Source organism: Strongylocentrotus purpuratus, unplaced genomic scaffold, assembly GCF_000002235.5.
Source record: "Strongylocentrotus purpuratus isolate Spur 01 unplaced genomic scaffold, Spur_5.0 spur5_scaffold_8, whole genome shotgun sequence".
Lineage (NCBI taxonomy): Eukaryota > Metazoa > Echinodermata > Echinoidea > Camarodonta > Strongylocentrotidae > Strongylocentrotus > Strongylocentrotus purpuratus.
In genome coordinates, this window is record NW_022145614.1 from 9,217,734 (window position 1) to 9,232,646 (window position 14,913).

Here is a 14,913-nt window from a genome sequence, read left to right on the forward strand (position 1 = left end):
AATTAATAGTTTTGATCTTACATACTACATAATATTTAATTGTTAATATTATTATGCATGAATATGACTGTTAAATGCCTGATAGGAAAAAAAACAAAAACAAACAAACAAACAAAATCCATATTAAAGGTCAAGTTTGGAAAGGAGAAACACTGATTTTCAGGAGTCTAATGATACTTTCCTCCACATGTCATCATGCAATGGTCATCCTACAGTGGTCATTTCTGGATTGGTCTTGCAGGGCTGGAGGCTGGCCGGTCAGCAGATGCTCGTTGAGACAGCCTGGCACACTTAGGGCAATCTCCTGACCACTTGTAGAAGCAGTCCCTGTCAAAGATAGACATCAAAAGGTTGTTGGAGATGTTTCATTTCCTTCCCACTGTGTTCTCAATCCATCTTATTGTATTATCACTAACCCTAACCGACCAGAGAGATGTTTCACAAAGATCCTAAGTTGAACTTATCTCTAAGTTGGACTTAACAATTATGGAAAGCCATTAGCATCCTTGAAAAATTTTGTAAAAGTTATTTTAAAAGGCATAAAATGTTGATTCAAAATATTTTCTATTATCAAGGAGATTTCATGTTCTTGATGTGGAGATGTGGAATTTATGAAAAGTCTGAAATAGTTATTATTTGCTTTTGAATATATTTTATTTTAAGGCTATAAATGTCTTTCCATAATATTCAAGTCCAACTTCGAGTTAAGTTTGACTTAGGATCTTTGTGAAACACCCCCCTGGTGAAGTGGGGGTATAATGAGAACGATTACACCATCTGCCTGTGTGGAGAGGAGCAGACTATGCAACATCTCCTAGCATGCCCACATCTACCAGACCCTTGTACCCAAGAAGATCTGGAAACACTGACCCCCTGCAAGATACAATGCATCCAACACTGGATTGGGACATAGAGACTCGAGAAGAAGAAGATCACTTACCCTAACTGATACTTGCCACCACCTCTATTTCACATTAGTTCTACGGCACATGTATGTTCCGACGACAAACCCTATACCTAGCTAACCCTAACCCTATATATTTGACAAAATAAAGCCTAAAGTAAAGTCAAATCCCCTTAACATTATATTCAAGTCCATACATTTATCAATTAACTTAATCTCAATTTATCTTCACAGAGTGCAGTTGCAAGTAGAAGATCACCAACTCATATTAATTTAGACACAAATTCAATCCATGGCTCATATAATTTATAAGACAATATTCAAAGGCATAAAACATTGGGAAAATGATGAAAGACGTATCTCCTATCGTCGAACAGCATTTTTTATGAAAGTAGTTGCAAAGGTTATTCTACATAATGGGTAGTAGACTTATTGGAGATTAGACCAAATGGAAATCAGACCAAATGGTTATTATACTAGATGATATTTAAAGTAGATGACATGTCCTTTGGCAAGACATTGATCTACCTTTGCCACACTCAACCCAGGTGATGTAAATGGGTACCTGGCAGGAATTAATTCCTTGAAATGCTAGAGCACCGTAATGGTAGCCGTGCTAAAGCCAGGGTAAAAATCAAGAGCGCCAGGAGTGTCAAGTCTGACAGACATGAGCGCTATACAAGAACCCACTGTTATTATTATTATTAGACCATGTCGGTAGTAGAAGGGCTGGGTGTAGACCAAACGTCAATAAACCGGATATTGGTATACCATTCTCACCTGTGAAACACGGCTGAGCAGTTTGCACACAACGTAGCTATCATGTCAAATGGGAACAGAATCTCATTTGAATTGCATATCTCACATATAAAACCCTTGCCTTGACATATCTGAAGGATAGAAAGAAGAAAATAAATATGTTATTTAAAGCAGATTTTCAAGCCAAAATTATGTACCTGTATTCAGTAGTACGACATTCAAAGTGAGTACTTTTTTTTTTTTTTACTCTTTCGCCGTGAAGGCCGCACCCCAACTTTTTGATATTTTGTCTTCCAAAAATACTGCGGCGTTTACGCCGGCAAATACGGTACTACATTCGGCATAGCCTTATAGTCACATGGCATTTGAATGAGAAGAAATAAATGTGAAATTAAGTGACTATTTTTCACACAATATACAATGATACAGTTTATCTGAGCATTTCGAACATTTCAAACCACCAAATTGATTAGATCAAGATCCACATATATCTAATGTTAATTTTTTAAATCAAGGCCTTGCCTCTAATATTCTCCTGGTGTATTTTGTGCACATATATAATTTTTATTAATCCATTAACATTTTTCAATTTCTGATCAAATATTTTGCAAAATTGTAATGGTTTTGGTTTTAATGGTCATTTAAACGCTGTTTAGCCGTTTTAACTCGGCCCTAGACGATAGATCACAAATAATCCCCAGCAATGTCAAATTCCCATCAGAGAGAGCTCGCAAAGTACCTGGCAATCGATTCGTATGTGTACTGCATAGTCTCCATGTAGAGTAGCTAGCTCTGTGAGAAGATTGCCTTCTTCTGTATCGATCAGATCTTGAAGAGAGTACGAGTCACTGTTCTCCACAAAGTGCGGTCTGACCTGGAGCTGTAGAGCAAAGGGTAAAGAGTGAATTATACCGACCCAGTTCAAAGGTGAGATGTTGATTACAGTTCCAGGACACCTACCCCTCCCCGGATAACCACCCCCAGTCCAACTACCCCCTAGGACAAATACCCCCTAAGACACCTACCCCCTAAGGCAACCAACCTCTGGGACAACTACCCCCCAGACAACTATCCTAGAAGGTAGTTATCCGGAGGGTAGTTGTACGGGTGGTAGTTGTCCGGGTGGTAGTTGTCCAGGTGGTAGTTGTCTTAGGGGGTAGTTGTCCAGGTGGTAGTTGTCTTAGGGGGTAGTTGTCAGGGCGGGGGGGGGGGGGGGGGAGGGAGGGGGGTGGGGTGGGGGTGGGGGAGTTGTCGAGTTGGTAGTTGTCCTAGGGGGTAGTTGTCAAAGGGGGTAGTTGTCCTAGGGGTAGTTGTCCGGGGTTGCTTTCCCAGGGGGTAGTTGTTCCGGGGGTAGTCGTCCTAGACGGTGGTTGTCCTAGGGGGAAGTTGACTGGGGATGGTTATCCGGGGAGTGGATGTCCAGGGGGGTAGGTGTCCGGATGCGGTTGATTACTGATCATGCAATTTCACTTTCCAGCTCTAGGTTATCAAAAATGGTTGATAATGTAGTGAACATTAACATTTATTATTTTAAAAAAGGAAGTAATGTGGTTATCAGGATTTAAAATAATGTTGAATAGATCGTTCTGAAAAGTGCAAAACAACACAAAGCACCCACGGCAGATATGGCTACATGGGATCGCGAAATCGGGAGGCATCAAACGTTTATCCAAACTAGTTGTATTTGAAATACAATTACGTGTCATGTGCCATCCTTCTCATGTGACATAGTAACTTTGAAATTCTTTCACACATAAATACAAAGAATGAGAAAGGTCATATTTGTCACCTTTACACAGACTTAGTTTTTCTACTTCATGCACATACTGTGTAAGTGTATTTCCAAAGAGAAACTTGAAAAACTCACTTGTTTGAGTAGTTTTTGCTCCATGGCTCTGCGGCAGGAAAGGAAGTATACCTTCATGGTCAGGATCTCCCCTCTCAGTTTCTGTACATATCAAAACATTAGAATTAATTGATTAATTGTGGTATATTTTTTAAATAACTCTCCACAATTGTATCTAATAAATATATCTAAGTATATTTAAAGGGATAGTTGAGTTCTGTTGCAGAGGGCGCTACACAAAATAATTTTTTTGTGAGATCATGAAAAACTGAGTGTCAAATTTGAAAGAACATAATATTTAAATGACAAAATCATCTTTGTTCGATCAAAATCGGTTCAGAGACGGCTGAAATATAACGATCTCTAATACTTGTGTACCACCACAAATATTAGAAATTTTGAAAAAATTGAAAAAACGTTAAAAACAGAAATAATGCCTTTTACGTCGTATTTCAGCCAATGCCGATGTTGGCTTTTTTGTTAGCATTTTCATGTTGCTTTATTACCCATAATTAGCTGGCTCATGTATTGTTATTTTTAATTAAATAATTAATTAACGGTCATCGTGTTTTTTTTAAAGTGGAGCTGAATTGGTATGATCGTATTGGCTAAATTTCACACATTTTGGGGTCTAAAATTACCTTCATAGCAATTCTAGGTTCTAAAAGGGCACTATAAATGTCATAGATAAGAATAAGAGCAATAACCATGCACTTTGAAGGCATTTGCGGTCTGAAAACAGAACTCAACTATCCCTTTAAATGATCAATATCCTCCATAACTGCATATGTCACTTTCTTACATACAATTGTATCTAATAAATATGTCTAATTATATTCAAATGAACAATATTCATCCATATCTGCATATGTCACTTTCTTTGACCAATAATATGCAAGATAAGCACTGACCCTTCAGACTTGTATCAGTTGCATGCAAGAAGCAACCACTGCATATTTGGGGAGCTCATTAGTTTCTATTGAGTTGTAAGCTACTTCTTATAAATTCCCTCTCATTATCAAAAAAAAAAGAAGAAAAAAGAAAAAAAGAAAAAAAAGAAAAGGGTTAATGATGAAAGTTTGAATTAAACCGATTCTTTTCAAAGTTACTTCCACTTTCAAAAACATAAATAAAACATAGAAAATAGACGTAGCGCAGTAAGAGCAGGACATGTAATTTAAGCATTAAAATATTGATAAAAAGTAAGTTACAAGAATCATCAATGATTTCTATCACAAGCCTCAACACTTAACATTCAGAAAAATATGAAAATGAAATTAAATATAAATAAATTCAAAAGTACTGAATGTATCACAAAACAAAACAGATCTAAAGCAAAAACTTGTTACCATGGATAACATGGTGTCTTATAAACCAATCATGGCATGGCACAAGTACAGTCAAACCTCCTTTTATGATCACCTGTATAGAAAGACCACCTGCCTACAAAGACTGCATTTTTTGTTTCTCTTGAATGTGGTTTCCCGTTGAAACCTAGACCAAAGGAACCTGTACATAAAGACCACCTGCTTATAAAGACCACTCTTCCTGACTCCCTTGGGCAGCCTTTATATACAGGTTTCACTAGGCCTGTCCTCATCAGCTCGAGATTTCAAAATAGCCCGCTATTTCTGATTTGGGAAATAATCCCGAAGTTACAAATCGCATCTTCATCAGCTCGAGACTTGACCTCGAAACTTGAAACTCAAGCTTGAGAAATTAGCTCGGGATATTTTGCTGAGCGTTTGCGCATAGTGCGAGTCTTCGGGCTGGTGAAGACGCACTGGACAAATAGTAGGATATTTTGCAAATTAGCCCAAGATATCTTGGGACGAATATCTCGACCAAATATCCCGCTAATTGCAACTTCGGGCTGATGAAGACGCAAATTAACTGGATAATTTGCGATCGGGATAGTTCAAATAGCGGGATATGTGGCAATCTCGAGCTGATGAAGACAGGCCTACTGTAATTATTAGAGCTTACCTTGATCTGACTGAGCTCCTCTACATAGTTGAAGAGCAAAGGGTTAAGGTCCTGGATTCTCAGAACTGCCTTACTGCACATTAGTTTGAGGAGCTGTTTAGACTGGCGACACACCTAGAAGAATAACAATTATTAAATATCAATGTGAACAGGGCCTGTTGCATAAAACTTACCATTGATGCTAACTTTGCCATCAATACTAACTACAGGTACAAAGTCAACATCACTCAACAGCCAATCAAATCAAGGTTTCAATGGAAGTTACCATCAATGACAAAGTTACCATCAATGTTAAGTTTTATGCAACGCGGACCAGACGAGCTACTAATGAACACATAGGAGAATAAAAGCATTGAAACCAATGGTTGCCAAGGCTTTTCTTTTTTGTTGCTTCTTTCGGATGAAATATAAAGAGTCTGAATGTACGATTCAAAATGAGAAATCCTTCATGCTGTTTTAAGTAGGAATAAGTTAACGCATCAGGCGAGTAAACCTACATTAATCTGCTACTTGCTCTGACAAATTTTGCTACGACTTTATTTAGTCAGAGATATAAAGTAAGGATTTGGGCTATGATTAGGTTTAAGATGAGATTTAGGGTCTGAGATTGGTATGAACATGTACAATGTTGCTTACTGGGTTAAAATTAGGAATTTTACCGAGGTTGGAAATTGAAAATGGAGAAATTGTTGCGCGTGCATGTGTCATACAAAAGAAACATTGCAACTATCACCATCATCATCATCACTATAACGAATCCATTCTCAGTAACCACTTACTTACCTTTCTTGGTTCAAAGTCCCAGTTATGAATGACCCTCGCAGGTATTACTTCCTGGTCATTCCAATGGCACATGCTGCAGTAGTACAGGCCGCTGTAATCACACAGTCTAGGTTCCGTCGGTACTCCATCTGAAAAGAAGGGAAAACATCATAATTATGAAATGTCAGTAAATCATATTGGTATCAAGGTTTCATCCTGCACTGATAAAGACTGCTGTAATCACACACTTGGCCAGCTGGAGCCCCCCCCCCCCCCCCCCCCGCCAAAAAACAAACAACACACAACAACAACAACAACAATATCCCTTTGATTACTCATGTACCTGTGTGATATGATACATAAATCCTGAGAACACTACTTTTAACTCCTAATATTTTGACAAAGATTTTTTTGGTGGTTTACCACATCAGAAGCTCGAAAGGAAACACAAAAAAGATGGAAAAAGATGCAAAGTTTTCTTTCACAGGAAAGATAAGAATGGAAACTTACTGAAAGCAAGCGGGGCTCTACATTCTGCACATCTGTACTTCTGAGCAGATAGACCTTTCTCCGGACAAATATTGAGATCAAAGCAAGGCCTTGAAATCTGGGATGAGGAAAATAAGGAAAACAATTTAAAGTCAATGTTAATGTATTGTGTCTTGTACAAAGATGGCATCTCTTTCACATTTTTATGCAGGTCCGAGGTATTTTAAATTTTCTTACATTTCCCATACATTACTAAGAATTGAAAAGGATTTAGGTAAATCATATTTACTTAAATATTTGGTCTAATCAAAGCTTTCATAGGATTATAAACTTGTACAATCAGTTCAATGAAATCTTTGATGCAGTTGATAATATATGGGACAAAATACCTTGGGCTTGTCTGTTTGCTTCTGCCATATTCTAATATATTTATGAATATGCACTGGTAAATACCATACTTGGATGTTATGGAAACTTTTAACCATATTTGACATCCCCAGCATATGAATACAATAACAACTTAATCACCAATGTCGATTTAGTTCAGCTTATATAAGGTTGGTCTTTTATTGTCATCTGCAGCAAAACTTATTGAAAGTTTGTGCTGAAAAAGTTGTTGGAATAAAATCTAAATACTGCCATAACATCAAAGTTCTATCAAAAGCTGCTTGTTTATACACTTAGCTGACAAGACAAGAAAAAATAAATGCACATACTTTAACAGACTGATTCAAACCTACCAAGGTATACATGCGGGGCATTGTGGCGTGCCTGTAATCTAGCTAACAATGGAAGTTACAAATGGATTCAGCCGAGGACGCAGGTTCGAAACTGAGTCACGTCTTTCATATGGTGACGTTAAAGTTCGGTCCACAGACGTAAATAATCGTATCTGATTTATACACATCTGTAAAAACCCAATTACACACACACACTTTGTACTCCCAGAGTCAACTGTGACACCATCTATTCATATTTCAGATTGCAGGAACTTGTATAGAATTACATTTGTGTTATTTCCTTGAAATACTTATTCTGCCAACAAACTCCTACACATTTCAATGATCAAAGAAGGAAAGATAAGTTAGGGCGACGTGGTATTATATGTGGACATACCTTTGCACTCACACACTTTCGTTTCACTAGGTTAAGGCACTTGCCATGGCATCCAAAGTTGCATTCTGAAAGAGAAAGAGAAAGAGAAAGAGAAAGAGAAAGAGATCATTCATCCAATGTGTACACGCATGGTTATGAAATCTACTTGCAACAAAAGAAAGTAGTTTAAACAGATACAGAGATAAGAAATTTTTTTTCCTTCTTTATGTTTTATTAAAACAATCAATTACAATCAAAATATTTACAAGTAATTATAAAAAGATTACAAAAAAGCAGCACAACGTAGATGAAAACCTTAAAATGCACACCGATGCTTTTACAATATTCAGAGTTAAAATACAAAACATTTTGGTAAAAATAGTATTTAATCAAACCATAGAGGAATCAACCATTGTGATACAAATGACTCCAGAAAAGCAGTCTCAGTGCTACAATCTATACAAAACTTAATGACCTTTCAACTTTTCAACAAAAAAAAGGACAAAAACTCTGGCCTATAGGTCACAAACTTACCACTACACTTGAACCACGTCTGAAGGAGAGTCCAGATGACCGAGAGACAGACCTCGCAGTGGTCATTGCGACTATTTCCTTTCATCCGATAAAAACGATGACCAAGAACAACCTTGACCTCCTCCTTCTCCTCTTCTTCATCCCCTTCCTGGTTTAAAATGATGAAGAAGTCAAGCAGTGTAAGATAAACTACTTCATTGGTCAAGGAAGCATGTTTTAATGGTAAAGTGAAACTTCTTCAATATTCAATCTGATTGTCCAATGGAAATTTACTTTCACTCTCATTCTACATATAAATTACCCCCCCCCCCCAAAAAAAAAAAAAAAATTAAAAAATGACAAATCAAATTTGTCATTGCAATATCATAGTTGCAAATTTAGCAGGATAGAACTTGCTGGTCACAATTACAGTACAACTATTGCTGGCTGGCCACAATAAGGACTGCATAGCAATTGCTTGTGAGAAATGAAAGTGAGAAGACACTTACTTGGAGCTGGAGTAGTTTAAGTCTGAGTTGTACAAGTTTGGCGACCATCTTGCGCCTGTTCTCCGAGTTTTCTAGAGATGTCTTGACTTCTTCTTTACAGTTCCCGATAGCCATCTCTAGCTCCTCAATGCGAGAGAAACCAAAAATACCCTGCACAAAAAGAAACAAAGAAACAAACAAGACCATCAAAAAAAAAATTCTCTATTATTTTTCCTGCCATCTTTCCTTTGCGTGCTTTGATATTTGCTCTGGAAACAATTTTTTGTTTGGGGGGTGGGGGGTGGGGGGGGGGAGGAGGGTCAGTGACACAAAGACGTAACTCCATTTTGAGAAAAAATGGTTTATGTGTCACTGAGCACTTGGGCCTTAAGGAGTTAAGTCTTTGTTTCACTAGCCATTGACTTCAATGGGGTGTTGGGTGGAGTTTTAAAATCAAATACTCATTTATGGAGTAACGTTTTTGCGTCACTAAACCCTCGATATTAGAGCATGAAAGTTGTAAAGATTGATCAATAAATGGTGATTTATTATCGATTTTAAAAGCCCACAACATATACATTATGTATAACCAGTCGACGGAGAGCAATTGTATTTCTTTTATTTTTATACCTTCCTTTTTCATAAAAATGCCTTTTACAGTGATATTTCTTTAGACATTATGGCCTAAATTCACAAAGGAGGTTTAAATGTAACCCATGGATGGTTTAAAACCTCATTTACATTTATAACCCATGGTATAAAACTAGCCCAAAATAAGTGCGATACAGTCAGAGGTCATATATTAAACGCACACTACTTTTAAACCATGGGTTATGTAAATACTAAATAAGTGTTTAAATTTAAACCATGGGTTGAATTTAAACCTCCTTTGTGAATTCGAATTCTGTCATAAATTGGCTTCAGATTTTTATTCAAACATATGATGCCAAAAATTTATCATGTCTGGCAACTAAATTCATTGGCAGCAGCCCACATTTACTCAATTGAGCGTTCACCCCAAAAGAGGACAATGGACAAGAATGGATGTTGTTTTCAAAATCTGTAAAATGACTGTTTGTTCCTGTTTTGTGTCATATTCATTTTACACGTGATAATGAATATGTACAGATCATTCAATAATGTATGGAGTTAGACAAGTTTCATTGATCATTCTCCTGTTGTGAGGCTTATCACAATCTACATGATCATATAGGTCTTATACTCATTGTTTGTCGATTACCATATTATGTGAGCTTGCTTTTCCATTAGAAGTCATTAACAAAGACTACAGTTCATATGCCTTTCATAGTTTCACACACACACATATATTTATAGTGAACTGTGTGTCCAGCTATTAATATAATGCTTTTCATGTACAAAGTGTGTGTAGAGTACTAGCACTATAATTCTGGTCTTGATGAGTTACTGAAAGTAATTAAACATGTACCAATAATTACAGGATAGAAAGCAAAATTTTCTTAATATGGATATATAGAGCTATTTGTTTTCTTTCCTTTCCACTTGAACCTTCTCTGTTTCTCTTAAAAAAACATCTTGAAACTCACGGATTACTTTCTCATAAACAACACGGTTTTACTCCGAAAAGATCATGTGTCGCACAAGTGTTGAATAATACACATGAGACATGAATGGTTTTCAGCTCTTGGCTCCACCCCCACCCTAATCATTGATGCAATATTTTTAGATTTTAGTAAGGCGGTTGACCGAATGCCTCATTGATTTGCTTCTCACTAAACTTTCAACCAATTTTAATATCCATGTGTGGAATATTTGAAATGGGTAAAATCATGGGTAAAATGTGTTCAGTACCTTGGTTCAAACTCAAAATGGCAGGTCAACCAATTTTGTTTTTCTCTTTGAAATTCAGATACCGTCCGCCAAATGGCTTTTTGGTACCCTTTCTTCAAATTGATTTTAATCACTCATACGCGAAATATGCATCATATGAGTTGCATCAAATTGAAGAGGAGGATCTAAGCTTTACAAATATGTGTCATTTATTAATTATAATTGTGATTAAGTTATGATAAAACATCTATAATTCTCAGTTTTGTTTTTTTGGAACGCACTGTATAAATGAGGCATGCACATGAGTTCATTATACCATCTATCCGCACTCGAGTTGAGGCTGTGTGTATCTATCTATCTAGATACACACAGCATCAACGAGGAAGGATAGATGGTATAATGAACAAATAATGACATGCATAATTGATTTTATACATCGAAACTCCTAGATCCTTGTTATTTGATGTAAAAATAATTCATTCAAGATTGTTTCTTACAGTATGGCTTAAAAAATAAATCTCAAGTTTAAGAAGGCTCAATTTAGTGTGCACACATAGAAGCGCACTTACCTCTATACCCATTTACGAAGAAAATTTAATTGTCAGTTATACAAATAATAAGATACCCCTCCCAAAAAGAAATGCAGGCTATCTTTCATAAAAAGGATTATCAATGTACTGTATATATCTCTGTATGCTTGACAAATGTAAGTACAATTTGGATTTGTATCTATAAAGAAATATATCACTGTCAGTACTATTTATGTGATATCCATTAAATCCCACGTGATGCATAATCTGAGCTCTGAGATTTCCTCATAGATTAGAGTGTGATTAATGCTTGATCATTGTCACTCATTATAAATGAAAGTGTGCAATATGTGACTAAGTGTATGTTCCAATCCAATCCAATCCACTCTACTTCACAGAGTATTACATATAGTGCCTTGTACTTGCAGTTGCAAAGTGTTTCACGATCTGCTCCGCAATGCAGTATAAGGACCGCTTATAGAGGAGTATGAAGAAATTAAAGGATAACCTGTACATGCTTCAACTAGTCTACTCAACAAGTCATTCTACTGTTTCCTCAAAACAATGGTACCTGTGAAAACACAGATTGAGCCAATATACATTGAGTGATTTCAAGTTGGGTGTTAGTGTTAGTGTTAGTGTTTAGAGCAGTCAAGAGCTCTTAAATCGAGCGGAAAATTTACTGATGAAAATAAGAGCCAGATACCGATATCAAAATCGATAGCTCAACACCAGCTGTGACATCACCACATACTTGATTTCACGACGATGATTTAAAAATAGTACATCAAAACTAAAGATATCATGAAAAGTAACAGAATAAATTTACACCTATTTCTCTGGTCTTATAAAATAACTCATTTTACACATAAGAATATATGAATTACCTGTTTCACATATTTTTATTTGATCGTCAGACAATAAATTTGCGTCGTTCGTGCGTTGACTGTGTGCAGATATAACACTAACACCGAACTGGAAATCAACATTTGCTTAATCCCTAGGGGCTAGTGTTAGTGAATAGGACATTTGTACGTAAAATATTAACACCAGCCACATGGGTCGGGTCAGCAGACGACAATTTTGCAAAATCGATAACACTAGCTACTGGAAGTTGACGATATTCAGAGGTCAAAGCCTTAACACCAGTTGATTTCCATTTCGGTGTTTAGGCTGGTGTTAGTGTTTATTAAACACTAACACTAGCCTTAAACACCCAACTTGAAATCCCTCATTGTACTTGTATAGCAAACCATGCTCTCTTACAAAATAAGTGGGCCTTCAAAAGTGTTAAAGTGAAAATAAAAAATACCTCTGGTTGAGAAAAGTGATTTTCTGTGAGTCCCACTCCAAGATCTTCATTGGTGATTTCAGCAAGATCCTGGTCTTCTGAGGGCAAGCTGATATCCAAGTCTGACTCAAAGGAGTAGGAATGGTTGTGCTTCTCATCAAAGCTATGATTTCTTGAACCTAAGGGGTAAAGGAAAGGAAATCATTAACAACAATCACGATTATTAATAAATATGAAATAATCAATATGTGGTATATACTTGTGTCATAAGAGCTAACCACATTTTTTCAAATCCGAATAAACAGTCAGAAAATTGGAATTTTCAACAGTTTTCCACTTAATATAATACACAGCAGTGAGGGCATTATTTCATTTCATTTCATTTCATTTCTTTATTGTGTCCATATAGGATAATTGTTTATATGCACATGAACAATCTTGCTTCAACATATGAACATAGGAACAACATATAATTGTAAGAATTACCCACCCAAGGTACCTTTAGAACAGTCTAACACGCCTGAGGCGATAGCCTAGGGTATTTGGACTGTTTTGAAGGTACCGAGTGTGGGTAATTTCACTAATGTCCAAACAAAATGATGTGTATTACTTGTTATATAAGATTATTTTTGATTTGTTTTATAAAATGATGTTTTATAACATTTTACTAATGACTGGTCATTATCAAAATTACGTATTAGGCAAAATAAATGCCTGTTAACGTGTACGCTATCAACCAATCATTTGATTAGGATCCATGTCATCATCTTATAAAATGTTCTCATTTAAGAAAAAGAGAGAGACACACACACACACACACATAGAGAGATAAAACTAATGCTTCTTACCAACATTATGGTGTTTATCTTCATCATCACAAGGCACATCTGAAAATGGATTGTGAGATTCTTGATAGCTCCCTTTTCTCCTGGGAACCACTTCAAATCCATCCACTTCAGGAAAGGGAGATTCAGGCAGCAGATTTTCTTCCATTTTCTTCTTGGAAGTACCACTTTGTTTTAAATCAGCCATATTTCCCTGCTGCAACCGAAACGGCAAGTTTGAATCACTATCCCCTTGTGTTAGAATTCTATCTGTGTTCCTTTGAGAATCTGATAACCGTGGCTGGATCAAGTTGCCTGATCTTTTATGATTCACATTCCCGTTTGCAATAACGTCTCTATGAACACCGGCCTCTTTAGTCCTTTCCCTGTAGTCCTTCTCCATTGTGTCCATTGTGCCTACTGTTCGGGTGCCATTATCTTCCTTGCTGCTGCGTAAGGGGGGTTTCTGGGAGTCGGGTGACGTCCTGGAATGGGGCGTGTCCTCCTCGTCCTCCGAGTCCGTCCATTGCTCTGTGCCCACGGAGCCACCAGAAAACTTGATGACCGCTGCGGAGCTGATGAAGGTGTTCACCTTGGGCTCCTTGTTGGAGGTTGCTGTGCTCATCTTAAGCGACCCAAGGCTGGCCCACCAAGTTTGATCAACATAACCACTTAATCAGGAAGCAACATGTATCTGCTGAAACAAAGGAGAACTATTGATAAATGTTACCATGCATGTGTTTAACATGTAATTTTACTTAGTCACTGATGTATACTCTGTAAAAAAAAACTGCAATTCGGCTCTCGGGCCGCAAATGTTTTTTAATGAAGTAAACCATTTAAAATTAATAAATAAATAAATGAAAAATAATACTGTCAAACATGCTTTAGTGACTGCCTATATAGAAGAACTACCTGCCTACTAAGACCACAATTTATAATTTTCCCTAGCTTGCATAGCGTTTCCCATGGTACATGTACTAGGGGAACCTTTACTGAAAGACCACCTGCATATAAAGACCACTTTTCTTGTTTCCCTTGAGCTGTCTTTACATACAGGTTTCAGTGTAAAAGGTAATCTCTGAGGGTAAAGAAGGCCAGAGAAGCCTCCTGTTAGGTGATCACTTCTAAATTGTATCCATTTGGATCGATTGCTCAAGTCTCTTTCAGATATGACGCCCTAAACCGTCGCAAAGAAAAAAACGAACCTGATGGTTTTTATACGTGTAAATAAATGGCATCTGCAATTCTGCATGCAACAAAGGTCCTGTGCATATTCACAAGAGCTCTGTGTAATAAGATACTATTGAAGAAATGAGATGCATATTAAATTTTACATCATCATAAAAAACAGCCACAGTTTTGCTGTGTCATATCTGAACGAGGTCTATTAGTACAGTCAGATCTCCCACTACAACAGAAAATATTTCAACAGTTTCGGTTTCAGAAAACTTTAATTAATGGCATATAATAACAAAATTTAAAGAAATCCAAGCGGTGGAAAGTGTTGAAAAGATAACTTAAATCAGTGATAATCGTTTTCCATTTTCCACATGCACCAAAAAAAAAGGCAGACTATACAGATCCGCCAGCTCACACTCAATTTGACACATTTTG

At 36.8% G+C, this 14,913-nt stretch overlaps 1 protein-coding gene across 1 annotated transcript; it reads right to left on the reverse strand.

Moving 5' to 3' along the window:
• LOC115918384 (differentially expressed in FDCP 8 homolog) lies at nucleotides 1-14,419 on the reverse strand. The gene is made up of 12 exons (XM_030975978.1): nucleotides 13,321-14,419; nucleotides 12,494-12,651; nucleotides 8,864-9,013; nucleotides 8,376-8,523; nucleotides 7,863-7,927; nucleotides 6,768-6,864; nucleotides 6,279-6,406; nucleotides 5,496-5,609; nucleotides 3,531-3,611; nucleotides 2,403-2,543; nucleotides 1,685-1,794; nucleotides 1-327 (listed from the first exon to the last, which is right to left on the reverse strand). Exons 1-12 carry the CDS (start codon nucleotides 13,919-13,921, stop codon nucleotides 219-221), a joined length of 1,902 nt encoding a protein of 633 aa, XP_030831838.1. The 5' UTR covers nucleotides 13,922-14,419; the 3' UTR covers nucleotides 1-218.
• Between the last annotated feature and the right edge of the window lie 494 nt (nucleotides 14,420-14,913).

Excerpts from the sequence above, each read along its gene's own strand:
- LOC115918384 (XM_030975978.1), bottom strand. The coding sequence starts at position 13,921 with ATGAGCACAGCAACCTCCAACAAGGAGCCCAAGGTGAACACCTTCATC. Across the intron at positions 12,652-13,320 it reads AGATAAACACCATAATGTTG|GTTCAAGAAATCATAGCTTT; the intron begins GTAAGAAGCATT and ends TTTACCCCTTAG. Across the intron at positions 3,612-5,495 it reads AGGAGCTCAGTCAGATCAAG|AAACTGAGAGGGGAGATCCT; the intron begins GTAAGCTCTAAT and ends TGATATGTACAG.